Source organism: Trachemys scripta, chromosome 8 (assembly GCF_013100865.1).
Source record: "Trachemys scripta elegans isolate TJP31775 chromosome 8, CAS_Tse_1.0, whole genome shotgun sequence".
NCBI classification, from domain to species: domain Eukaryota; kingdom Metazoa; phylum Chordata; order Testudines; family Emydidae; genus Trachemys; species Trachemys scripta.
In genome coordinates this window covers 105,675,024-105,701,684 of record NC_048305.1, presented here as the reverse complement: position 1 = coordinate 105,701,684, position 26,661 = coordinate 105,675,024, and the positions used below count along the sequence as shown (strand labels likewise).

Here is a 26,661-nt window from a genome sequence, read left to right as displayed (position 1 = left end):
GTGCCTAAAGATGCAGACACTTCGCTGCTTTCGACACCCCACTGGGTACCCATCTGCAGCTTGTGATACCTTTCAAAATCTGTTCCAGCGAGCTCGCAGGACTCGCCCAGGTCACCCAGAGACACCAGCAGAGCTGGGAACCACCCGCAGGAGTCCCGACTCCCAGGCCTGTGCTCAGCTCAGGAGGCCAGGCTGCTCCCCAGCGTAACGCCAAGTCTCACTAAGCCCGTTTTAGATTCAGATGGTCCTTGACAAAGCGCATTTAAGACGCGAAGGTCTAGCAAGTTGAGAGCGCATCTGGTTCTGAGCTTAGCTGCACCACAGCTGGTGTGTCTGCTGGGGGACTGCACGATTAGTGGGGGAGGCTTAAAACTCTAATTACACCCAGAAGAGTGAAGCTTACTTCACAATATCGCTGCTTCCCTCCCCCCTTTCCATACTGGCTGCATCAAATACACGGAGACCAACTCTAGTGCGGCAGATGCAGACGTCGCTAGAGCGGCATGTTTCAATTAAGGTCTATCTTGAGCAAAGAAAAAAAAAAGGTGCTTACAATTAAAGGGATCGAGAAAATCTTTTAGTGCTAATGAACATTCCACAAAGAAGTTGCTTGATTCGTGCTCTGCACTTGCGCTGCACTCAGTAGCCCCGGTTAATAACTTATCCACTGAAACGCACAAGCTAAAATCTAAATATAAGAGCATTAAGGGAGATTAAACAACCGGTTAAAAAAATGGTGACTGGCAAGGTCTCTACGACACCAGCTAATTCCTCTCGCTTGTGGAAATATTACATCAAGGATTTCACAGCTCAACTTCACTGCAATTCACACAGGACTGGATTTCTGTCTTGCTTTTTCAACTGCCCACTTAGATCGGAATTCACAGAGCGCTGGCGGCATTAAAGGGACGCTGTCAAGGAGTTTAGGTCCAATCGTTAGGCTGTTTCACAACCAGGTAGAACAGAACAGAACCCTTTCATGAACATTTCAAATTAATGCCGGTGAAGACAATGTTTTCTACTGAAAATTCCCACAGCAGCGTCCTACTTGGGCATGGGAACCGGCTGTGAAACTGACCAGAAACACGTGAAACTGAGCAGCCTAGTTTCGGGGTCTGAGCGCAGAGCAGGAAGCAAAATGACCCTCTTCCGAGTTGAATTCAAGGTTTATGTTGCAGTCTGCATCCAACTGAGTGTGTATCCGGGGCAGCCTCCAGACCAGGCACTGGCCTAACTCCACTCCTAATGCAGTCAATGGTAAAACGCCCACTGACTTCAGTGGAAGTGGAGTTGAGCTAATGATGAGTTCTCAAAAATCCCACCACTCGTACTTTAAAGCAGGGGTCTCAAAGCAGGGGTCTCAGGGCAGGGAGTTGGGGTGTGGGGTGCAGGAGGGGTGAGGGGTGTGGCAGGGGTTCAGGGTGCAGCAGGGGGCTCAGGGCAGGGGGTTGGGGTGCGGCAGGGGGTTCAGGGCAGGGGTTCAGGGTGCAGTAGGGGGCTCAGGGCAGGTGGTCGGGGTGCAGGGTGCAGCGGGGGGCTCAAGGGCAGGGGGTCGGGGTGCAGCAGGAGGGTCAGAGTGCAGGGGGTTGGGGTGCAGGAGGGGTGCAGCAGGGGGCTCAGGGCAGGGGGTCAGGGTGTGGGGTGCAGCAGGGGGCTCGGGGTGCAGCAGGGGTGTGGGGTGCAGCAGGGGGGTGGGCTCCGGCCCGACGCCTGCCTGCCCGCCCTGCCCCGTGCCGCTCCGGGAAGCAGACGGAACGTGGGGGAAGAGGGGCGCAGGGATGTGTGTGGCTGTTGCTTCAGGCACCGCCCCCAGCAGCTCCCATTGGCTGGGAACAGGGAACCGCAGAAAATCCCCTGCGGGCCGCGTGTTTGAGACCCCTGCTTTAAAGCACGTTTGACTTTTTCCATTCCCATTCTAGCGCAGCGATCACGCTGTACTCAGCCTGTCCGGCTGTTTTTGGTACAGTGAATGGATACAGGCAAAAAACAATTTAACACAGGACACGGGATTTTCTGTAGTGAGATTTTTATCTTGCCTGTATCTGTTACATTGACACCCAGCTGCTGCCAACTACAGGTGACTCAAGGGAAACACATCTGGTGAGATCCTGCTGGAGACGGCTCCGTGAAGCCCTCCCAGCCAGGCAGTCCCGACTCACCTTGGCTGTGATTTGAGCTCTGCGTCAGTGCGTCGGTGATGTTGGGAAGCTCGTTGCCGTAACTGCCGTCCTCCAGCGGGCACACGTCCATGTCGCCCCACTTCCGGAGCTGCCGGAGCCAGCAGGATTTCTCTTCGAGCTTGCAGTGCGGATTTAACACGACACACACCCACAGGGCCCCTACGAGGGAAGAGAAAACGACACACAAACCCACACGCGCATGGAAAAACGATTCAGCGTGATCTGGCTTCAGCGAGCCGGCTTAGCTAACACCTCCTGCCTGCAGTGAAAACTGGGAACATTTCTAAACCATCAACAGCCCATTGCAGGGAAATCTACAGAGCCCAGGAGGCAGATTTAGAAGCTTAAAAAAAATGCAAGTAAAATTCCTCCATAATGAAGCTAAATTATAACCTCAAGAGGTGGGGAGCCTGTCTGTTCGTTCGACAGGACTTCCGTCGGCCAGGACAAATCTACTGTTTGAACTACACATCAAAGCAAGCTCCAAACCACCCTGGCAAGCTGGCGAGGCTGCCTCCCCACAGAGCCACTGGGTTCTGATCCTGCCCACGTTCCCACTGGTTTAAAGCTGGAGCAGGATTTCAGCTGCCACCGTTCCTGGGGCCATTTGCATTCGACTGTTCAAAAAGAAGATTTGATTTATTTTTGTATTAATCCTCCAATGTCCCCAGGCCTCAGCAGAGACACGTGGAGTTTGTGTCCTGGAGGCAAAGTGCTACAGGGCTGTGACACTCGGAGAGCTCACAGGCCGGCCAGGAGCCCACTCGCCCCGGCCCGAGGGTGGGGATGGTAGCGATACAGGCCGGTGGCGCTCTTCCCGGGGTCACTATCGAACCGATGCCCCAGCCCGGCACTAGGAGGCGCTGCGCTGCTGCAGATGCTGTCTTTTAAAGGAGATGCAAAACCAAAGTTGCGAGCGTTTGTGACCCTTACGATCCAGTGACATTTTTCATTAGACCAGGGCTGTTAGCCCTGGCTCCTAGCAGAGCCAAACGTTGCTCTCTGTACACACTTGCACCCCCCCACTGACTGGAATGGTATCACGGGTATAAATGAGGGCAACCCCCTGCTGTCTACCCCACCTGGGGTAATTACACTCCTACACACATCTCCCCTGCAGACTCAACCAGATACAGTATTTTTCATCCCTTCCCGGCCTACCCGGTGGTGCAGCGTTGTTGTGCACTGCAGAACAGCTGCTATGTTCTACCCCAGAGGAGACTGCATCACACAGATGCTTCTACTGATATGCCAGGCCGAGGAGGCCAAAGTGCTGCATGTGGTCTGTCTGGCAGTTCTGGGTGGAAAATGTTCGTATTAATGCAAGGGGTTAGCACTGATCTCAGCGTAATCCAGCAGGCCCGGAGCCACCCCAGCCGTGGGCGCTCCCAGCTGCCTCAGACACGCCAACGTGTGGAACGCATGCGTTAGTCACATGGTTCCCGGCTGGAGCCTCACCACGGCCCCTCAGCTCACATCGTGATCTGATTTTAAGCACTGGATGTCGGCAGGGGACACAGGCTCTCTGGAGCATCTTCTCCTGGGTCCTATCTGACTTCGGTGTCGGTATCACATTGGCAGCCCACCAGCCAGCAGTCAGCATCCGAGAGCTGTGCCGCTCGCAGATCACAGCCCCTCTGCTGCATGCCGGACAGATCCCCTTTCTTCAGCCGCACTCCTCCCCCAAGTATTAATTAGAGACTCACAGCCCAGCTGCTGTCTCGAGGTGACTGAGCTTGGGCAAGACACGAACTGGAGTGGAGAGAGATGAATGCAGATGTTGACACTTTGCCCTCTCGGCCATGCTCGAGTGCAGAATCGTTTTAACATCTGTGGCCCGGGTTGAGGGGGCTGTGTCCTGCCTGGCCCTGGGGGAAGGACTCAGAGAGAGGTCTCTCCAGTCTCTTAACCAGCACGACGCTCCTACAAACAGTGCCCGGTTCGGACAGTACGGTAACATAAGGCAGCACCATCACTCTGGTTTGGCTAGGTGGCTTGCTGCGGGAGAACCAACCTGCCCTTCCTCCGTTCCCAGCACGCCTCTGCTACCATGCGCAAGGGTGAATGTTTTACAAACCACCTCCTGGTTTGTGAGTGCTCAGGCCATCAGAGGGCCTTCTGAAGCAACAGCTGGGCCCTCTAGACAACCACTGACCAGGCTTCAGGACCGGCTCTCACTCAGCCTCTGCAACACGTGCAGAAACCACCTCAACAGGCACCGGACTCAACAGGGCCACTGGTGTCTCAGCTGAGACGGCGAACGCCGACGCTGAGCAATGCCGATTGCGGGGGGGTGGGGGGTGCTGCTGCTGGTTAGGCGGACGCTGGCCTGCCAGGTCCGGCCTGTGAGAACTGATTCAAGAACAGCTCGACACCATGGCTCGGGATGGACTCGACGGCTGTCCTAAGGGGAAGGAGCCGTGTCTCCAAGCTACACATCTCATGAAGAATAAACTGGAACTAGGTCTCGGGCTGGAAACATTGGTAACTCAGCTGGCCTGCAAACGGGCCAGGACATAACGTACCTTTCACTTCCCCCTCAAGTGGCTGTAGTATACAGACCCTGGAGCCTCAAGCAGTCACCTTTCCAGCTCCAGGGAGGCTCAGAACTAGGTCAAGGCTCGAGGGCCAATCCTCGTTTTTCTCTCAGTTCTGACTCTCACCAGCCGCCGATTCATTTCGGTAGCAGTTTAGCCGGATTATGGACTGCAGGATTGGGCCCATCGGCAAGGTCCCAGCTCTCCCTCCTGAGACGTTCACAGCCCATAAATGCTGCACAAACCTTCCAGATCTACTGGACAGTCCCTTTTACTACCATTCCCTCATTCCCAGCCCATGGCCAGGGCTGGCTTCCGACTCGCAGAAGTGCGCAAACAGGGGCTGGACCCTGGGCAGCAAAGAGCGTGCTGCTTCCCTCCCTCCTAGCCAAGAACTGTTCTCAGCCTCACGCCCACAACTGGCCATCGGCTCACCCCCCAAAGCGACCGTCAGCGGCAGGGCACAAACCAAGAGTCCATAAAGAACGAGGAGAGTCAAAGGGAGGTTTCTGGAGGCCACAGCCCATTCGATTGAGCTCAGCTGGACAAAGCTGATCATCACGATAATGCACAGCTGATGCAAAACGCATGCACAGAAACCTTAACGTGCTGGCTTCCTAATACACCAGACAGGCGGGTGGCGCACGAGAAGTTAGTTCTCGGCTCATGAAAAGGTTTCATTGCATTTTCAATCACTGCCCTGTATTTCCATGTTTTCCATGGCTGGTTCCCGATCCTCCTTTCCTCTGCCAGCGGGTACGGCACACCTGCTCAGGCTCTCCACTCGAGTCGAGCAGCACAGCTCCAATGAAGCCCACGGGCTACGTCAGTTTATGCCAGCTGAGAATCCGGCCTGTTATTCACTAGAAGTGACGTTACGATCGAAAGGGAACCAACGTGCACTGCGGGGCCCCAGATTCAGAGTTAGCGCAAGGCAAGCCAGGGGCTGAAACTACAGTGGACTAGCTTGTCAGGCAGCAATGTCCCTTGTGCGCTACAGCACACGCCAAGTTCTGCAGCGCGCGTCGACGTGCTCCCGGGTCAAAGCGCACATGACAGAGCCTTTCCCCACCATCAGCCAGGGCCTTTCACCGCCGCCTGCCCCCAGCCGGGGCCCTTCCCCGCCGCCTGCCCCCCAGCCGGGGCCCTTCCCTGCCGCGTGCCCCCAGCAATCAGAGCACAGCGATTTGGCTGACAAAGCTTAAGGCAGCACAGATGCCATCTTGCCCTACTACGGACACCCCGGTCCTGCAGGGCTAACGGGAGCAAACAACCGTGTTTCATCAGTGAAGTCAACAGCTCCATGCTGCACCGCTCAGCGCGGTGCAAATGTAGGGAGAGATGTCCCTAACCCCAAGGAGCTCCAGCCTTGTATGCACCAACTGACTGGGCCGCTCCGGGCGTCTGGCTGAAAGGCGTGGTGGGCCACGTCACCTGGGGGACTTGGCACCGGGCTGCTTGGCCCACAAGGAGACAGTTCCAAGCCCAAGGGACCAGGAGAAAGGCCCAGAGGTGGGGATCAGGCAGGAGGCTCGGGAACCACACAGATGGCCAGACGGTTGAAGTGAGAGCGAGGCAGGCAGCGCAGTTACGCCGGGCGGTGCCAGGGGCACGAAGCTGACATGGAAGGCGGGAGGAAACCAATGGCAGGATCGGAGCGGAGATTCTGCCGAGGAAGAAGGTGACATCTTTACAATCTTTCTTCGGGATTTCACACCATTTTCAAGGCAGTAGGGCGAGTGATCTGCAGTCGCTGTTCCCAGCGGAGATGCTGCTGTTACCGGGGCATTATTTACATAGCGCTGGAGGCGTGCAGGGGGTTTCACGCATGCAAAACCCGGCGGTGCCCCTGCTCCAAAGAGCTGGCCGTGGAAGACACAGTCAAACTGCCGCTGGGGAAGAGGCGCAGGAGAGACAGGAGGGGCGGCTGCTGCCGCTGGGTGCAAACGGAGATGGGGGTCCCTTCCTGCACAGAACACACAGCCCACGGATTTGGTGCCTCACACTCTTCTGGTTCCCGTTAGTGGTTATGGCGTCTCTGCTGCAGGAGTGCCTGCACGTTCAGAAAGGCACTGCCGCAGCCCAGTTGGGAAAAGCCGTTCCTGGGGGGTTCCGATCTTTGTTTTGTTTTTTGGCTCCCTTCAAGAGGAAAAAGAGCAAGCTCCGCTCTTCCTTTGAAGTGTCCCTGCTGGGTCGCCGTCCCGTTCAGCTGCATGGCCCGGAGCAGGGCTGGGTTTCCAAAGCTGCCCGTTTAAGGAGTCTGGTCTTTTCGAGAGGGTGGGAAGAGTGGCGTGATGCAGAGCACAGCTGCAGACTTTGACCCCCTCCCCTGGCTTACAGAAAGCAGCTGAACTGCACCTTGATCACGGAGGATTCAGGCGAACGGGGATTCAAGAAGAGTCTTAAAGCCCTACGTGGGGTGACCCAGCCCAGGAAGACGACACGGAGGACAATTTTAGTCCTGTACATTAAACAGAAAGGGCTGGGTTCAGAGACGAAGTGCAAGGGCTCGTAAGTTACACACTGGTAACAAGGTAGGGGAATCTCTGCTGATGTAAGTGACACACCATGTGACCTGAAGGGGGGTGTAGCAGATGATATGCAAGGTAAGCCAGTTCCCACCTGCTTTCACACACCTTCTCCCAGGCCCTGGGCACGTCGCTGACCTAGATTCCCTTGTGCTCCCGACACCTTTGACTTTCAATCCATTAATACACCCGAGGAAAACTCCAAAGGGAAGCTCTCAGCATCTCCGGGTTTAATGCTGAATATGAACTGTTCTCCTGGCTGAGCTGGGGAACGGCCATTCTCACATACCAGCAATAGGGGAATGTTGAGTGCATCTCGCACCAACGTAAACCGAACGCTAAGGAAACAGGCCGCACGTATCGCTGCCCCCTCCTGAACAACCCAAGTGCAGCCTGAACGCTGAGCAGGCGTATCGGTTCTACGTGGACGGGTTTGGATGATGATGATACGGTTGCTATGGCTTTCGTACATTCCACTGTCCAGAATTCTCTCCTTGGTTTTGTATTGGCATGAGAATCAGTTATAGCATCCGATGGCAAATGGGGCTACAAAGTAACAGTCAGGGAAAGATGCAGGAAATCTCCATGAATGGATGATACTGGAGGTTGGAATTGTTCCAAATATAGTCAACATTTTTATGTAGAAATGACAGCACTGAAATGAGCCTGTGTGTGACCCACCACCACGTGTCAGCTCATCCTGGCAAAACTTTAGGTCCTGGGGAACAAGGGGAAACCCCTGGGGTTTTAATTTTAAAAGTAGCCTGCCTGAGACATGAATGAGAGAGGGGGCAGAAGCGTGACTCCTCTAGCTAAACAGAACAGAGGCAACGGAATCGAAAGGATCATTTGAAACATTTCTTCTGCTAAAAGGTCACTGAAAAGATTCCAAAGAATATTCACTGGTTTTCTGATTAGACTGTCCCAACGTTGGAAACTAAATCAACCGCTAAAGGGTGAAACAAAGAGATTTTAGACCTTCTTTAATGGAAAACTGCAATGCAACCTTAACTGTGAAGTCGCTCCCGACTACACAGTCATGTAGTTACTAGCGCTATTCTCTTCTCTATGCAGACAGACATAGGACAAGGAAAAGGAATGTGGAACGGTGCATTTAACTGTGGCTGAAAAGTAAATGCTCTGTACACTCTAAGTGGCTTAGGAGCATTTATGGTTCAGGAACTAAGCACAGTAGCGTAACTGCCCGGTTTAAGTACTGAAATGCCGGGAAGTGAAAAGAAACAGAAAGACATTCTCACGAACGACTGAGCTCTGCAAACGGCCCCGGAGCTGCACAGCAGCTGGGCTGATTTTCAGAGGGGCTGAAGGGCCCCAGCAAACACTGAAATCAAATAGGAGCTGTGTCTGCTCAGCACTTTACAAATCAGACCCCCAGGCTTTGAATCCAGTCTTCGTTAGGTCTCTGGTTCAGGCCGCACGACTCATAGCCAGGGGATGCTGTGAAGGCCAAAAGTATAAGTGGGTTCAAAAAAGAAGGAGATGTTCATGGAGGACAGGTCCATCAATGCCTATTAGCCAAGATGGTCAGGGCCCCGCCTCCATGCATCTGCCTGCGAGATGCTGGGACTGGACGACAGTGGATGGATCACTCGAAATCGCCCTGTTCTGTTCATTCCCTGGTGCTGGCCGTTGTCAGAGACAGGATGCTGGGCTAGATGGGTGTGACGTGAAGAGCTCTCCAATGCCCCAGGCAAGGGGCTAGCACCGTTGGTCTGACCCAGTGTGGACATGATGAACTTCTTATGAGTCTGCCTGAGTTTGGAGCCTAACCTAGTGACATCAGTGGAAAAGCCCTTTCCCATCAACATAGGAAGCGCCTACACTGCGGTGTGACACGCCCTGGGTCTTGGCTCAAACTAATCCGCGAGGCTGAGGTGCTGGGAGTCCTTTGGGGAGTATTTTAACTCTGATCCCTCACCCCAAAACCTCCGCTCGCCTAGAGTTCTCCGCTTGCAGTGATGTGAGGACCCTGCAGGTTGTGTGAAGCGGACGTGTCACTTCGTAGAGTGGGATGAATCCGACACGATGTTCTCTGGGAAATGGAAAAAGGTTTTACCTGCCCTTCGGTCAAATGACATCAGCTGACAAGACCATTCCCGGAGCTTGGGTTTAGAGGGCTGGGTTTTGGTCGACATATCCCTTTCTCCTACAGACACGTTGATTTGCATTTAGCTGCACTGTCCGCTCTGTTGCTACATAACCCTCCATCTGAACTTTTCAGGAAACGGCACGGTAAGGAAATCTGCCCAGCATGGTTTCACTGAGCCCCTAGACAATGATTTCAGCTGGGTGATGGGAGGAAGGGGGCTAGGAGAGCTTCCTCCAGCCCCAAATCTCTCTGGTCACCTCCCTGAAGAAGACACACACTGACGGTCTACACCTGAGTTTGCAAAGAATCGAAGAACTTCTCCGATTTCCTACAATGCCTGTCCTCTCCCGGACCCGGGGAAATGCCCTGTTGTAAACAAACAGGGGAGCTGAATAAACCCGTCTCCAGGCAGATTAAGGTCAGGCTGCAGTTCAGCTGTTTTCTATTTCTCATGATGGGGATTTAATCTTAAATCCTAATGCAACGTTGCGAACCCTCCAAAGCGACTCAGCTCTCAGACTAACCCCAGACCGGGTCTTTCCTTTGGCTCGGAGCCCACCACTTTAAATCAGGCTCAGTTTGCAGGCTAGATAGAAGCAAATTATGCCTTTGAGAGGTTTTTAAACTACGAAATCCAGCCAAGCCCTTCACTTTTCACCCAGTATAAATCCACAATCTATTTTAAGGCCGGTCTTTTTCCAGTCGTAAATGAGGTTTGTACAAATAATTATTCGTTATTAAGGGTGTCCAAAAACATTATTTTTAAAGGGCCCGCTTTCTCTTTCATACCACAAAGCAGGTTATGGGTAGTCCAGTTTATTTAATCAGACTGGTACAGGGCTGCTACCTTATTATATCTTATGGATTTCTGTTGAAGGTGTGTCATTCTCTACCACAGGTAGAACTGCACTGGTGCGAACACTGGTGTAAACACAAGTGTAGGCAGGGCCCAAGTGTTTTCACCACTGTCATGTATGGCAAACCCTAATCTTAATCTCACTAAACTGGGTCTCAATAAGACCTTGCAACAGTGGGTTCCACAGATTAACTGCACTGCATAAAAACACATTTCCTTTTATCAGCTTACAATTTCTTATCTTTCAAATTTCCCTGCATCTCCCCCGGCTCTTGTATGAGGAGAATGAGTAAAGAGCAGCGCCCGATTTACAAACCATCTGCTATTTGGTACACCTCCATCACATCTCCTCTCATTCCTCCCTTCACTAAGCCAGACGGAAGTCTCTCCACATCACTAATAATTTTCATCACCAGTCTCTGAACATCCACTATTTCCATTGTCTCCTTTTGAAAGGTGACTTGGTCTGAAGACAGTATTCCAGGGGAGGCTATACCATGGATTTACAGACTACCATTATAATATTTGCTGTACACAGTTTGATTCCAATGTTTCTTCTTCCTGTCCGGTTGTTTGCCTTTTCGATCGCTGCTGCATGCTGAGCCCAGGTTTCCACCGAGCCGTCCCCAAAGATCCCTGGATTTTTCCAGGTGAGAATCCAGCAATGTGAAGGAGTCGTTCAAATGTTTCTCTGCAATGTGCATTCCCTTGCATTTGCTGGCTTTGTATTTCAGCTGCTATCGCACTGACCTAGCCTTGGTGGGTCTCTCTGATGTTCCTCAGATGCTTCTCTCGTTTTGGCTAGCCCCAACCATTGTGTCATCTGCAAACGTGCTCACGGCACTGCTCAGCTCCTTCCCAGATCACTAATAAATATCACAGTTCCAGGCCCCACGTGCCACGGCGGGGCATCCCCCCGCTAGCCCTCTGCCATGCTGAAAATGGACCGTTTAGTTCTACTCTGTTTTCTGACTCTTCACTAGTCTACAAAGCTGTAGTCCGGTGGCTCGGACACTCGACTAAGACTCAGGAGACCTGGCTGGGTGACTCTGGGCAAGACCCTTCCCCTCCCTGTGCGTATGTCTACATTGCAAAGAAAAACCTTGATTGACCCAGGCTGGAGCTGTGGGGCTAAAATAGCCGTGTAGACATTCCCGCTCGGACTGGAGCCTCTCCCTCCTCGCCAGGGTTCAGAGCCCGGGTGGGGAGGTCTACCCTGCGAGTTTTAGCCCAGCAGCCCCAGCCCCTCAACCCTTGTCTTCGGGACTGCTGCAGAGTGCCCCGCTCCATGCAAACAGAGCACCCCTCAGTTCAGCACTCTCCTTAGCACCAGGCACTTAGACGGGTCCATACGAAAACCAAATCCCAGTTTGTTTCACAAGCTCGAGAAGTCAGCTGTGTAAACGTGCTGTGGGGAAGGGCGGGGGCTTGCGACAGCCCCCAGAGCAGAGCGCCTGCGTCACCCGCAGCTTGGGGAAAATCCCTCCCACCCCCACAAACATAGACGAGGCTCCCTCCTGCAGCAAGTCACCCTGGTTAACCCTGAACAGCGTCACTCCCTCCCCCACACACCGGTGACCTGCCCCCACTGCCTGTCACGGGGAAAAGCGTCACTCCCTCCCCCACACACCGGTGACCTGCCCCCACGGCCTGTCACGGGGAACAGCGTCACTCCCTCCCCCACACACCGGTGACCTGCCCCCACGGCCTGTCATGGGGAAAAGTTTTGCTCCCCCGGACAAAGCTGAAGAAGCCACCTCTCTCCTTGCAGATTAGGGCTCGCTAGTAACACTAATTCCGGCCCATGGCAACAAATGGTGTGGACCCCCGCAAAGCTCCTCTGACCTCAGCCACCGCCTGAACCTTTGAACGGGTTTCTCTGCCAAAGGCTGAGCAGGGAGTTCCAACTGGCAGACGGCTAAAGGGAGCGGGGCATGACGCCCCCTGCCAGAGCTGCCAGCCCCAAACCAAAGTCTACTCAGAGATTTCTAGCCAGCCAGACGAACTTCCTTCCCTACCCCCATGGCTAAGCCACAAGCCAAGTTGTTCCCACTGCAGCCTCTAGGACTTGCCGCTCACTGACTTCCCTGGGCAGACATTTAGCCGAGCAGCTGCCAACATAGTCACCTACACCCTAACACCGGTTCCTCTCCTGGGCAGAACAGGGGTGGGTTGGTTGGTTATTTCTAAAGCGGAGAAGCTAAATCAGGGGGAAAAAGAAATTAATTTCTGTCTGATCGATTGCTATGAAACTCACCCTTTCCCTTACTGCCTAGCACCTGTCTAGCCTTCTGCAGCCCGTTAGGGCCCGTAGGACGGCTGTGCGGAGTCAGACAGTGCTGGGTACTTATGGTCTTTCAGGTCGCTCTGCTAAGATGAACTCTTTCCCGCCCTTCCCAGCCCAACTGATCTGACAAACCGACAGCCCTGCTGTTCTTTGCAAGATGGGAAACTTACCCAGTTCATCCCAGAGCTGCCTGCATTTGTCCGTCATGCCCGTTCCCTGCTGCCTCCAGAGGGAGAGCCGGGGATCCGCCATGAACTGCTCCGTTATTAACGTCAGCATCCTGGCGCCGTTGGAATCTCTCATGCGCAGCATCTCACGGACCTGAAGCGGGGAGGGAGGAAGAGGTCGGGAGAAGTCCTTAGGTTAGAGACGGGAGGGGTCAGCTGGAGAAGAGACGGTTTTTAAAGACACGCTCCGGCTCTCCGTAGACACGCTCCGTCTCACCAGGATCACATTAGCCGGCAGGACAGTAGGATGCCGTGCTACCTCTAGGCCGGTGGCTCAACCTTTCCAGACTCCGTCCCCCTTTCAGGAGCCTGGTGTGTCTTGTGGACCCCAAGTTTCACCTCGCTTAAAAACGAGTTGCTACAAAATCAGCCATAAAAATGCAGAAGTGTCCCAGCCAAACTGTTACTGAAAAACTGCTGCCTTCTTCATTTACCATCGAATTATACTATAAATCCATTGGAATAGAGATAGTGTGCTTACGTTTCCGTGTATCGTATATCGAGCAGTATAAACAAGTCACTGTCTGTATGAAATTTTAGTTTGTACTGACTTCACTAGTGCTTTTTATGTGGCCCTTGTAAAACTAGGCAAGTATCTAGATGAGTTGATGTATCCCCTGGAAAACCTCTGGGTACCCCCACGGGTCCACGTACCCCTGGTTGAGAACCACTGCTCTAGCCAACCCGTGGTCACCCATCCAGGCTACTAGAGGGACAGTAACTTACCCAAAATTCTTTCAACAGGGCTCTGATGAGCCCAGCCCAGCCCAGCCCTCAGAACTGTTTGAGGCGGCATGTCCATCCCAGGCTACAGAACTGCTGTTTTATTGGGCTCAGACTTGTGAAAGATCTGGAGCCGACACTTAACGACGGGAGCAGAACTAACGGTGCGACCCGCCTTTGCAAGCACACGCAACCAGCCACAAGCGTTCACTTGGATTGCTCCTGGATGCACAGTTTGGCCGCCCTCCCCCATCCCGTGCTGGCAGGGGACCCGGGGGTGAGGAGGAAGCCACTTCCTGGAGCACTCTGGGCAGCCTAGTGGAGAGAGCATGGCGTGGAATGGACAGTGTATGGACGACAACATGCTATGTCAATAGAGGGCCAAGCTGTGCCTTTGAAAGCCCAACCCCCACACAACGATTCCCAGCCGAGCGCAGGGTGGTGGTGATGGAGAAGCCTCATGTGGGGACGAGCACCAGAGAACTCCACGAGGAAAAGAGTAACCAATGGCTCACCTTGGCGAACATGGAGTTGAGCTGCTTCCCGGAGCCGTAGTACCCTCCCTGAGACAGGAACAGCTTCACTTGTTCTCTCACTTGCTCCTCGTCCAAATGCCAGCAGTTTTCATCGTCGATGCTGGCCCCAGCGGTGGGGTCTGGCGCACCTGTGGAAAGGGAGGCGATCACGTTTATAGCTGCAGACGCCAGACCCGGGCGCTCTCCCCTCGCACGCTTCCCCAGTGGAAGAAGCCCAACGACTTGCAGGAGATGCTGCCTGCCGGTGTGAGGCCTGAAATGTGGTGCTTGTTAACAAAGAGAGAGAAATGAGCATCAAGCCCTCTACAGGTTCTACCACCACCAAAAACTTTTCATGATTCATTTTGTAATGGTCAGTGAATGCTTGTGTTTCTCCTTGTCTGTCACCAACCTAGGCCAGGGGACGCGAACAGGTCACTGACTAGGAGTGGAACGGAACTCCCCCGCAAAGTGAGTGAAAGGGGAGAACAGACCCCAGGGGAGAAGTCAAAGGCTTTGGGAATGTTCAGGGTTAGCCATCTAAGGGCTCAGGTCACACTCCAACGCCCTGATCCTGCAATTATATCCAGGTGAGTCCTGTGCCAGGAAGCGTTCTGGTGTCCGTGTGGATCCACTGGCAGGATCAGGGCCCAAGATGACAAACCAAACTGGTGGTGGAGAGGGATAAAATGAACCCAACTCCCCCCCACGCTCCTCTGCCAAGCAAGGTTAAAGAAAAGATAAGGAGTGAATCTGGTTTCTTTTAAATACAAAGAGGATAGGGACAATGTCACTACAGCAGACGGCTGAGGTTTTCCTCTGGCTCTTCCTAGTGGTTGGAGATTTCTGTTTGCCCCAATTGTTGCAAACCTTCCTCAGACAAGCAGTCCTCACTCTCACGAATGGACCCATTGACTTCAGCAGATCTGCTTGTGCGAGCGAGGTTTGCAGGGGACGAGCCATATTTTCTAACAGCCGAATCAGGATATTTCAAAGGGAAAAATAGTAGTGTCTTAGAGAAAGAAAGAGGAGGATCTGATTTTCCCTTCCCTCTCTCGTTCTCCTTTTCGTATTTCAAATTCTTCTGTCTGTTTTGCTACGTTCATACCCACCGTCAATGACGGTCCCTTGCGTTGCAGGCTCACACTAACTAGGTTACAGTTACGGAGCTGGTGGAGCACAGCTGATATGCCCAGCCCAGTTTACCATTTGCATGGAAGATACCCGAATACGGCAGCTTCCAAGACATTCCTTGCAAAGTCAAAAGGAGCTAAGCTTAGAGATGAAAGACCCAGTTGACAGGATTTTTCTTCTCAGAAGCCACTAGATAAAATGCAGTGTGTGTCTCTCGAGCACAAAGCAATATTTATTCCGCAGTACTCAGCTGTGCAGCCCTCCTGTTAAATTAAAAAACATTTTGCATCTCGGAGCCGCTGTCGATTTGCGCTAACCACAAATATACAGTATTTTAAAACCTTTCACATTCTTCAAAGGCAGCTTTGTGAGCAGCCGAACAATGCTGCTACTTTGTAAAAATTATCAGCATCTCTGCATCTGGATGCTTGACATTAGATAACAAAACCCTCCGACTCCCCGTGCGCGACTGTTTTGGTTCCATAGAGCAAAAGGGCACAACAGAAATTCCTCAGTGAAAAATGGTGACAATGAAAAATCTGGGAGCCTGGAGCATGCGCTGCTGAACTTTAACCTACTTCTCTCATGCTTATTTTCACTCCTGAGTGAGTAAGGGGGTCAGCGCTGGAACAGCAGGACACCGCACGGACAGCAATCGCTAACACGTTCCCAAGTAAAGCTGTATGACGTATTCTCTGCTCTGCAGGAATGCGACCAGGAAAGCACCTCTCTACTGTCACGACCGGCTGGCTAGGAAAGGCAGCTCTGATCTTCCTGATCATGGCTGGGCCACGGAGAGTTTCCTGCAGGTTCTCCACCTCTAGGAACTAGCCCGGCGCGCCATCCAGTCAGCTCCCGCACTGGGCAATGGGCCAGATCCCGAGAGCACTCAACTCCCAGAAAGGGCCTCTTTGAAAAAGACGAGAGACAGTCGCTGTTGCTACATCAACGGATCGAAAACAACCCCTCTAAAGTCCAATTCTGATATTTCTGGTGGAGCCAGATAACTGCTTCTGAGGAGAGGGCAACAAAATGAAGCCACTTGGCGACCTGTCGGGTGCGATACTGAACACATTTGACCCGATAAGATGTAATTACTTGTCTTTTATACAACCCCTTTAAAAACCTCCTTTAATTCTTGCTAGCAATCAATGCGTGCGGGACTTCCCAGCCAAACCCTAGACATACACTGTACCCTACCCAAGGAAGATACTGATTGCTATTTCCTCAGCAGCATAATTTATAATCAACGGGACACTATCATTGGGGCAGAATTTAAAACAGTAGCAAGGACATGAACAGACACTGGCTAAGTCCAAAGGCATCCGTGTGGCGCTCCTGACATTCAACTGGAGACAACGGGCTGATCCTGATTCCACTGACACCAAGGCCAAACCCTACGACTTCGGCTGAAGGAACAGGCCCAAGGGACTGAGACCCTTTTGGCTCAACCCCGGGCTGGAGTTTAAACATCTTTCGTCTGTATTCCTGGTTAGCTCCTCTCCCCGCCCACTAATGAATGAGAGAGAGAGAGAGAGAGAGATTGGTCTGATTACCCAGAGGCAGGGACCTCTGACCTATCTCAGGCACTTATCTGGACGCCATCACCAATGTCCCTGAGCCCCTCCCGCCTGCAATGTATTTAGCCAAACACCACCCCTGGACAGAGGTAGAGAAGTGCTGCTATCCCACTGCACAGAGACACCGAGAGACCAAGTGGATGGCTCAAGGTCATACAGGGAGTCTGAGGCAGAGCACGGACCTGAACCTGGGTCTCCCATGTCTAACCACTGGGCCAGACCTTCCTCTCATGCCCTGGTTTGTAACGTTCTGAGCACCCATTGCTCTCAACGGGTATGTCTACACGGGGATAAAAACCCCGCAGCTGGCCTCGGTCAGCTGGCTTGGTCTCACAGGGCTCAGGACCAGGGCTGAATAATTGCTGTTTAGATGTTTGGGCTCAGGCTGAAGCCCAGGCTCTAGGACCCTGCAAGGGTGGAGGGTCCCGCCCTGAGCCTGAATGTCTACTTACTTGGCCATTTTTAGCCCCGTGAGCCCAAGTCAGCTGACTCAGGCCAGCCGTGGGGCTTTTATCCCCGTGTAGACAGACCCAATGTCTCCTAACACAAGCACAAAGGGGCGGTCAATGACATTGAAAGGCGACAGATTTAAAACTGATAAAAGGAAATACTTTTTCATACGATGTGCAATTAAACTGTGGAACTCATTGCCACAGGAAGTCAACGAGGCCAAGTATTTAGCAAGCTCAAAGAAAGACTAGATGTTCACATGGATAACAAGAATACCCAGAGTTGTAAAAGATATTGCTAACCAAAAAAAAGTGTTGAAGGATATAAAAACTCGTACTTCAGGACCCAAACCAAGGGATTAGGAAGAGAGCTACCTAGGGGGCAGAGTACCCACATCGGCCTACTGTGGGGTTCCCAGACCTTCCTCTGAAGCATCTGGCACTGGCCACTGTTGGAGACAGTATCCTGGGTAGATGGACTTCGGGTCCGATCTAGTCTGACAATTCCCATGTTCCTAGGGAAACAGTGCGGACTAACAGACCAGACATTGGATTGGGACTCAGGAGACCTGGGTTCCGTTCCTGGCTCTGCCACTGGCTTGCTGGCTGACCTTGGGCAAGTCACTTCCCTTCCATGTCTCAGTTTCCCTACCTGCAAAATGGGGGTGATACCGACCTCCTTTGTAAATGTAAATAATAATAGTACATAGCTCTGCTATGGCTCTTTACATCTAAGGGCTGTATAGACGAGCTAGGTATGGTGATGAGTGGTAAGTGACATCGCTGGGAACGGTGCACACTCAGCGCCTCTGAAAAATGCGGCCAGTGGGTTTAAAGTTTAAACCCAAGAGTAATGAACAAGAGGATCGTTTAAAAATATGCAAAACTGGACTGATCCAGGGGTCGTGATTTCCATCCGGCAATCGGTTATAATGGTCATTGCTCTAAACAAAAACATAATGGCAAGAAAGAAGAAGCGTGTGAGTGGATTTTGTATGTAACATTGTCCCCCTCCACCATAACAAGTCACCAGGTTTCACATCCAATTTTTAGATTTCAGTTGAATAGTAATATACTTCTTGCACTTCAAAATAAATATCTAGTTATTACTTGTGAATTTATTTTGTATTAATATAAAAGATTCATAGAGGGTGTTTGTAATATCAGACTCCTACACAGTCGACCGGGAAGAGCAGATAATGTATTACCAGTTACACTGGGGAAATAGACAAACATTTAAGAGTAAATAATGGGATTTGTGAAATGTTTAAATATTAATGATAGGAACACTCAATTGTATATTGCCAATTTTAACATTGCGGTAACCTAGCCAGTAGAATGTGGTGACGTAAGTAAAACCGAAGGGTGGTTCTTTGTCCGGCCTCCAAGTTAGCAGGGAACAGCATGGAAAGCAGGTCTTGAGTCTGCTTAAAATGCTGCTTATATTATTATAGCAACATTCCTGTTCTAAAAACCCTGTTTTCAGATACGCTTGACAGATTTCCTACAAGATCAAGATTTAAGAAAGCACCACCACACATCTCCCCTGGAAAGGGTGCAAACCCATCACACAGACTTCGGAAGTACAGTTACACATGAAATTGGTCCAACTAGCGCCAGCCAAACAGTCCCATCCATTACTCCAGCCTCAACGCTTAAGAATTTCCAATCCACGTAAGAAAGATAATATATGGAGATATATCTAACTCCTAGAACTGGAAGGGATCTTGAAAGGTCATTGAGTCCAGCCCCCTGCCTTCACTAGCAGGACCAAGTAATGATTTTGTCCCAGATCCCTAAATGGCCCCCTCCAGGATTGAACTCACAACCCTGGGTTTAGCAGACCAATGCTCAAACCACTGAGCTATCCCTCCCCCAGAGGTCTCCTTCTGGGAAACAAAGCTAGACTAGAGAATCAAAGCTATCAACCTAGTTAAAGAGAAGATGAAACAAATGGCTAAGAAATCAGTTGCTAGATCTGGAAAAAACCCAATTCCGTCTCGGAACGTAAGTGGCCAAATTTTCACGGCGTTTGGCTGTGGAATGCAGTTGGAACCTAGCTCTGTTCACATGATTACAAGGAAGAGAGTCATTCACACGGCAGGTGGACGGGAGAAAAGCAGACCACCAATGAATATTCAGATATTTCCTGGCTACCCTCCAAAGGCCACAGGACCCTCGTGTCGATACCCCAAGTGCTTGAGCACAGCCAAGTTCTCCGACAAGTGCTTCCTAATGTGATTCTTCTGGCGTTCCTCTGAGGTTGTGCCTGCCACCTGCAATGCCCTCTGACTGGCTGCAGGTGGCAGGGAGTCCTTCACCCAAAGAGGGTCAGAGGTGTGAAAGAAAGGCCGACAACCCCTGCCTAGCTCCACAGCCATGTGCCTGCCCAGGAAGCACGTAACCAAATGCAGAAGCGGTCACAAAAAGAGACCGAGAAAGGGGTTGCTTGGGCCAGGAGAGGGACGGGTAGGGGAGGAATAAAGGGGATAAAGCAGAAGGCCTGGCCTCATGGCGGTTCAGACGGTAGGTCTATGTATGGATCAGAGATTGTGCTGTCCTGGGGCTCACTGGTGTTGCTCTGGGACATCTGATGATCCACTGTGTTTCCACGCTGGTTTCCTCTCCCAGCCCCCTGCTTTCAAATGTATTTGTCTAGGGATTTAAACATCCCTCATCACTGTAGTAGCTCAAAGCCACATGCTGCAGCCTCTGTTGCTCCAGCTGCCTGGACAGAGCATTCTGCAGAATGTGAAGGACTGCAGCAGCCCTCAGCCCCTCCCCTCCTTCCTTCTCTTTGCAAAAAGTCACAAGCTTGCAACTACACAGTCACGGCACACGAGAAGGAGACTGAATGAGACTGGCGTCTGGCTGTGCCTGTGTGTGAGAGAGACGCCCTCGGCCACATCGGTACTTGGATGGGAGAGATTTAATAGGCAAGTGCTAAAAAAAAAAAAAAAAAAGGGGGGGGGGGGGAGAATAAAAATATCTGGGTAAAAAGAGAAGGAAAGGAATTTTTTTTTTTAAATCTGGAAATGGAGCAAAACCGCTCTGAATACAGGCTAGGAAGGCAGCGGCTTCTCCAGCCATGAAGCGCCTTCTCCAGCCATGAAGCGCCAAACAGAACCACAAGGCTGCTGCTGGTAGATCTGCACTGAAGGATGGTCTGAGTCTCAGCTCCTACCTAGGGTGCTTAGGACTTCTGCTAAGGGGCTTCCCAGCCAACCTCGCATGGACCAATTGGAAGCTTTGAGGGAGGTCAAAAGTGTCTTGAGGCACTTGCCCTAGGACCTGACAGCTCAGGAAGAAAACCTGAAGCCGATCGATCTCAAAGCCGGCTAAGCCATGGCCTGCCCCAAAGCCCAGGAGGAATGTCTTATGATTGCACACGGGGCCTCACGGAGAGCCCGCTGGGCTGCTTCTCTGACGTTTGGAGAGAAAACAGAACTGAATGAAAGCCCCCAGACAAACACTCAAGGGGAAAAACAGGCACCAGGAAAGCAAATGACCTATAACAAGAGATAAAAATAGCAGAGAAGTGGAGGCGTGGAGAGTCATGTCTTTTGATGGGTCTCTCAAACCGCCTCTCTTTTTTTAAACTAAACGAGCTCAGATGAGGGTTTCTAAGGAAGCCTGAGGATTTAGACAAGTGACCCAGCATACAAAGCGAAGACAGTAACTGAAACTGAGTCAGGTCAGAGCAGTAGCCCTGGAAGCTCCCCTCCTACCAGCAATGGCAGAAGAATTGATGGTGCAGCTGCTCTAGCTGCGTTAGCCGGAACCATGTTTAAACAGGATGGGAAACCACACATCTCACGCACGCAGTTACATGCCACCGTGTGCATCATCTCTGGCACCCTGCATCCGACTCCACTCCCATGACTCCCAGTTCTGAGCAATATCACTCCTCCTATCAGCCGAGAGACAAGTTACTGGAGAACGTATGCGCCAGCCCAAGCCTGTTGCTGCACAATGACCTTTTTACACCACCAGCCGCACGTCTGCCGTCACGTCGCCCATTATGGTCTCATCCGCCACGCTGGGATGTTAGGGTAGAAACACTCTGACGAGAGGAATGGATCCGTTATAATCCCCAGCCAGTCCCTCGTCGCCGGCCTCACGATCTGCCCGCCTGGTTCTGACCTGTCCCGTCGCCAGTGGTCCCTGTTGAACAGGTTCCAGACCGGGCAAGGTCTCTGTGCAGCCGACCAGTAGAGCTGGAGCCTTCGGGACAGCCCTTTGTTCAGCCACGGCGCCACACAGACGATGCCACACGTTGTCGAGGAATGCCTGCTGACTAGGTTCACTGGTGGCCTAGAAGAACTGCATCACGCCACTGCAGACACCATCACTTGGCTAGACAACTAGACACACGCTAAATAAATCAAGGGAAGGAAGAGGGAGGGTTTCACCGCCGCACGGGCTGACCAAGAGCCGAACTGACAGACACCTCGATGGACAGATACGTGTAAATGCAATGCTCCAAGGAGAGGCGTGCCCCGTATCACCCACCTCCTAGCGCATGCCTCTGCAGGGGTGATGTTGCCAGCGAGACTAACACCATGTGAGGCTTGAAACGTTGACACTTCACTGCTTCATAGCCTTCTCCCGCAATACCCTTTCACTTGGAACACACTTCCCCAGTCCAGTGTAAAGATTCTCCTAATCTTTCCTCCTCCGTCACCTCCTCAAAGACACACTTCTCTCGTGTGGCATCAGCTAATCCCCCCATTTGAGGAACCACTGCTAGAGAACCCCCGCTCCCCCCCAAACAAAACGGCTCTCCCTCCTGCGTCTGCACCATGTGCTTTCTTGTTACCTAACTCTGCCGCCGTAGACTGCCTTGGGGCAGAACCATGATCTCGTGTTCTGTATAGCGCCAACCAAAATCATCGTCCCCTCTGTGAAAAGCACAACTTCAAGTTCCATGAGCTCTCAGGGGCTGGGAATGGGTCCATCAGCTCACCCAGAGGGAGAGGAAGAGGGCAGGCAGCTAGCCGGAGTGATAAGAAACCCTCCCAACACGGAGAGCAGTGGGCGCGGGGGCTGAAGGAGAGAGAAAGACTTCCAGTAGCTTTAGTTTGTACCACAGTAGAAACGGCCACAACCAGCTCGGTCTGCCCCTTTAGCAGCTCTCCCTTGCTGCCGCCGGCTGCGTGAGGGCCGTTACCACCCGAGGCAGACAGCCGAGGAAAAAGGACAAGAAACGGAGTTTGAGCTGCAGCGTTAATGACAGCAAGCCCACCATTTTGTGCCACCTCTGGGGGTCACGTTGACTTTTACTGTAAGCCCATGAGACTCCTCCTGGGGGACAATGCTCATAATGAAAGTCTCTGTGGTCACCTTATTAAAACTGCCAGAGAAGCCTCAGAACACGGACGGGTTTAAGAGGGTGAGACACTTTCATTATGAGTCTTTGCAAGGTTCCATTCGAGCCCACGCCTGACGCAGCGAAACAGACCGACGGTCACTGACAGGGATGACGAGGGGCACCTTCAGCAGCCCCGGTTCGATCGAACCTTCACGATGCCATGGTTCGTCACTGTTAAGCTACATCCCTGGAATGCTGGAGATCCCCTATGTCCCGCTAGGGAGGGGATTTGAGCAGATCTAAGCCCAATATGGAAATTAACCGCCCCGGATCCCTGACAGTAACAGGAACAAGCTCTAATACTAACACACCCACATGGGCTGCCGGACACAGCAGGCTGCACACGACGCTCCATGCTGACTGCTCCGAATGCGCTGAGGAACTCCGGGAGGAATGTGAACATTATCATCCCTATTTTATAAATGGGGCAACAGAGTCACACTTCACCGAGGTCACGTGACGGGCCTACGCTCACCCAGCAACTCAGAACACACCCAATTCCCAGCTGCTTGCACTAATCACTAGACGATGCTGCCCCCGCATGACTCACAGCGCTGAAGGTTGACAGCTCAGAACGAGGCTGGTTAGTGAGGGTGAATCACAGGGGCTGGACACCCAGGGCGAGCTGATCGGTACATACACCTCTACAAAAAGCAGCTTCTTCTGGGAGCAGAGCCAGGCAGGGAAGATTTAACACTGATCTGATATGTGAACGCTCTCTCTTCACAGAAAGGTGGGATTTCAGGGCAGACAGCTCCTTCTCCAAGATGAAGTAACCTCAGGCTGTAGAGGCTGACATGCTGAAAGCCTCCCCTGACTTTAACACCATGAAAGGGACTAAATCTTGGCACCCGGAGGGTTTCAGTCAGACAAGACCAGGAACGACGGGGTAGGGGGGAGGAGGGGAATTGGGGAATACGTCTTAAAAGTACCATTTCAAGTATAGCCACATGACAGAACTTTCAGGGGAATGGAATCAACTTCTCAAAGAGGTGGGTGAATAAAAAAAAAAAAGCTACAAATTTTTAAATCACCAGCTTCAAGAATACAGAGAGATTGTCCTAGGCTGGCACGTGTTTGGGCAAGGAAGGGCAGGGCAAGGGAAAAATGGACTAGGCCTACTTCAGATTGCTGTCAGCTCCAGCCATTGGAGAACTCTGGTGTACTCGCAATCTGGTACATACAACCCCTTCAGATGGAGGCTGCAGAACTTCCTGGGTTCCTTGCCTTAGGCCTTGTTGCTCAAGATGCCCGTTCCGTATAACTGCATTACTGCTGTGCGTTATTGGTGGTATCCAGAGTGCATTGCATACTAATAAAAGTTTGCAATACTGATCCGGTTCCCAAGCTAAAACCTGGGCAACAGGCACCTTAGACCACTAAAATTTTCTACTGGGCCCTTTAGACTCCGAGTCATCTGAGGGAACTGATGATTTATCTGAAGTTCTTTGAGCCTTGTTTTGAATCCTGGTGCAGTGGGAGAGATAGACTGATTTAGGGTTTGTCAAAGCATTATGGATCTCTCTCTCTATTCCAGGAACCGTGTCTGTGTCATCTCCAAGGATGAAGGCATGTGATATTTAAGTTTTGGCATCAGAGCTTTCTCATTCATGAATCTTTGGATAGCTAATCACACACCTACATTAAGGGTAGGTCTATACTTACCTCCGGGTCCAGCGGTAAGCAATCGATCTTCTGGGATCGATTTATCGCATCTTGTCTAGACATGATAAATCGATCCCGGATCAATCCTGGAAGTGCTTGCCGTCGACGCTGGTACTTCTGCTCGGCGAGAGGAGTACGTGGAGTCGACGGGGGAGCCTGCCTGCCGCGTCTGGACCCGCGGTAAGTTCGAACTAAGGTACTTCGACTTCAGCTACGTTATTCACGTAGCTGAAGTTGCGTATCTTAGTTCGAAGTGGGGGGTTAGTGTGGACCAGCCCTTAGTAAGCATGTGTTGCTTTGTCAGAACAAGGTAATTTGTTAGTGTGAATGTATATGTGTGTGTGTGAATATATATATACACACACACACACACACACACACACACACACTGAGAGAGAGAGAGAGAGAGAGAGAGAGAGAGAGAGAGAGAGAGAGAGAGAATGGATTTTTTAAAAGAATATTTCACCACTCCAAACTTTAAAATATAGACACTAACTAAAAAACAGCATCTGATTTTTACAAGACTTGGAATCAACACGATTTTGGCTGCTATCTGCTGACTACAGCAACAAACGAATTCCCTTCGTACAGGGTCTTCGGGCTCTTCCTACTCTGGAGAAAGAAGTGCTATGAAATGGCTCGCTCACCAGCTACACCCCAACGGTGAGGTTCAGAGCGAGAAGAGAATTGCCACCATTTTTTGCTTAAACGTGAGCAACTTTGCTCTACACAGGGATTCAGACCAGTTTTGATCCTACTTACCCTTATATTGGACTTTCCATCTTCACAGCATTTTACACACGTTCATCCCCACAATACCCTTACGCAGCAGAGAAGTATTATCAACTCCTCTTTACAGCTGGAGGAATAGACATAGTAACTCCCGGTCTGATAGTCAGAGGTGCGGAGCATTCCAAGACCCCACTAAAGTCAAAGGGAGCTGAAGATGCTCGGCATCTCTGAAAAACCTGGTCGTGTCTGGCTCAAGGCCACGTCAGAAGCTGGATTAGAACGAATGAGATCCTGGCACTAAATCTTGCGCTCAGATTGCTGGACCAAAAACATCATTACTAATACTCACCTATACAGTACCTTCCAGAGGAGGATCTCGAAGCACATTATAAATGTGAACTGAGCCTCACAAACTCCCCCCACCCCTGATGAAGTAGGGTGGGATTGCTATTCTCATTTTACACTTGGCAAATAGATGCATGGAGAGATTAATGCCTCATCAACACTTGGCTATCACAGGGTTAGCCCCAGAGGAGATGGCAATGTTTGAAACATCCTCTAACGCAGCTCTGGGCTGGCACAGCTCCCATGGTGCTGCACCGGGGCTCCGCACACTGCTGACGCTGGTGGAGCACAGCCGGGGATGGGAAGAGTGAGCATTTGCCAAGATTTCCCAGGGTTAGGTGAGCTGGCCAGAGCGATGCCGGGAATCAAATCGTTCTCCTGACTCCCTGTCCTGTGCTTTAACCCACCAAGGACTCCTTAGAGGAGACAAACACATGCAGCCCTCCCCCTGCCTTTGACTCTCCCCTCCTCCTCTAGTCTGTGCTAGTTATCGCACATCATCTGTGACCCTTGGTTGTATCTGTCTGTGTGATCCACTGGCCAATGAATAAACATGCAGCCAACAACAGAGACCAAAGCAGATACAAAAGGCGAATGCCGATGTGATACTAACGCAGGCGCTTGGCTGTCAATTTAATTTGTTCCTTTTCATCTCTCTCTGGGCAGAAGCAGACAGGCAAGGCCGCGTCCACTACTGTGCAATCTCTATCGCCAGCCCCTGAGCCTAAAGATATTACTGCAAGTCATCAAACAAGCCATAAGAATTACCATGCGTTTGGTTGATCTCGGAGTTGGAGGACAGGATGTCATCCGCCAGTTTCTGGGCAGTTGGCAGTACCTCGGTGTGGTGTTCTGTGATTAAATACTGAACAAACTTTTGTAGCTGGTCCCTGTTCATCTGGAAAAGGGTCTCTGAGATGGGAAGACGGAGTTTGACCTGCTCTGGCTTGCGGATCCTGTACAGCGAGAGCGCCACCACGTGTGCGCAGTAAAAAATGTCCTTGTTCCCGCAGCCGCACGTCACGGAAGTGATCTTGCAGCGATCGAAGCTGATGGCGACTTTATAGGTCATCTCTGGTTCTGTCGCTGTTGCCGGCTCCGTTACTGTCCCGCTCAGGTGGAATCCTGGGAGAGAGGGGGAAAAAAAAAATCAAAAAAGGCAATTTTAGCTTTGCAAATGGCCACCAACACATATTCACAATGGTGTGAATTTCTGCAAGCATCTGTGCATTCCAAAAACCATCACCCAAAATGTAACAATTTGGAGAGGACTGAGTCCATGGACTGCGTAATTATTTGTATTATTGTAGCTCTGAGGAGCCGTAGTCAAGGACCAGCGCCCCACCCTGCCAGGTGCTGTACAAACAGAACAGACAGTTCCTGCCCCAAGGCGCGTATAATCTAAATATAGGGCAAGGGAGG

At 51.7% G+C, this 26,661-nt stretch overlaps 1 protein-coding gene across 1 annotated transcript in view; it reads right to left on the bottom strand.

Moving 5' to 3' along the window:
• ZSWIM5 (zinc finger SWIM-type containing 5) overlaps nt 1–26,364 on the bottom strand; it is a 45,990-nt gene extending 19,626 nt beyond the window's left edge. Inside the window, exons 1-4 of the mRNA XM_034780244.1 lie at nt 26,008–26,364; nt 13,964–14,112; nt 12,669–12,819; nt 2,160–2,339 (exon numbers count right to left, since the gene is read on the bottom strand). Coding sequence (XP_034636135.1) covers nt 2,160–2,339; nt 12,669–12,819; nt 13,964–14,112; nt 26,008–26,311 — 784 coding nt within the window. The 5' untranslated portion in view covers nt 26,312–26,364. The remainder of the gene's footprint in view (nt 1–2,159; nt 2,340–12,668; nt 12,820–13,963; nt 14,113–26,007) is intronic.
• Nucleotides 26,365–26,661: the final 297 nt, after the last annotated feature.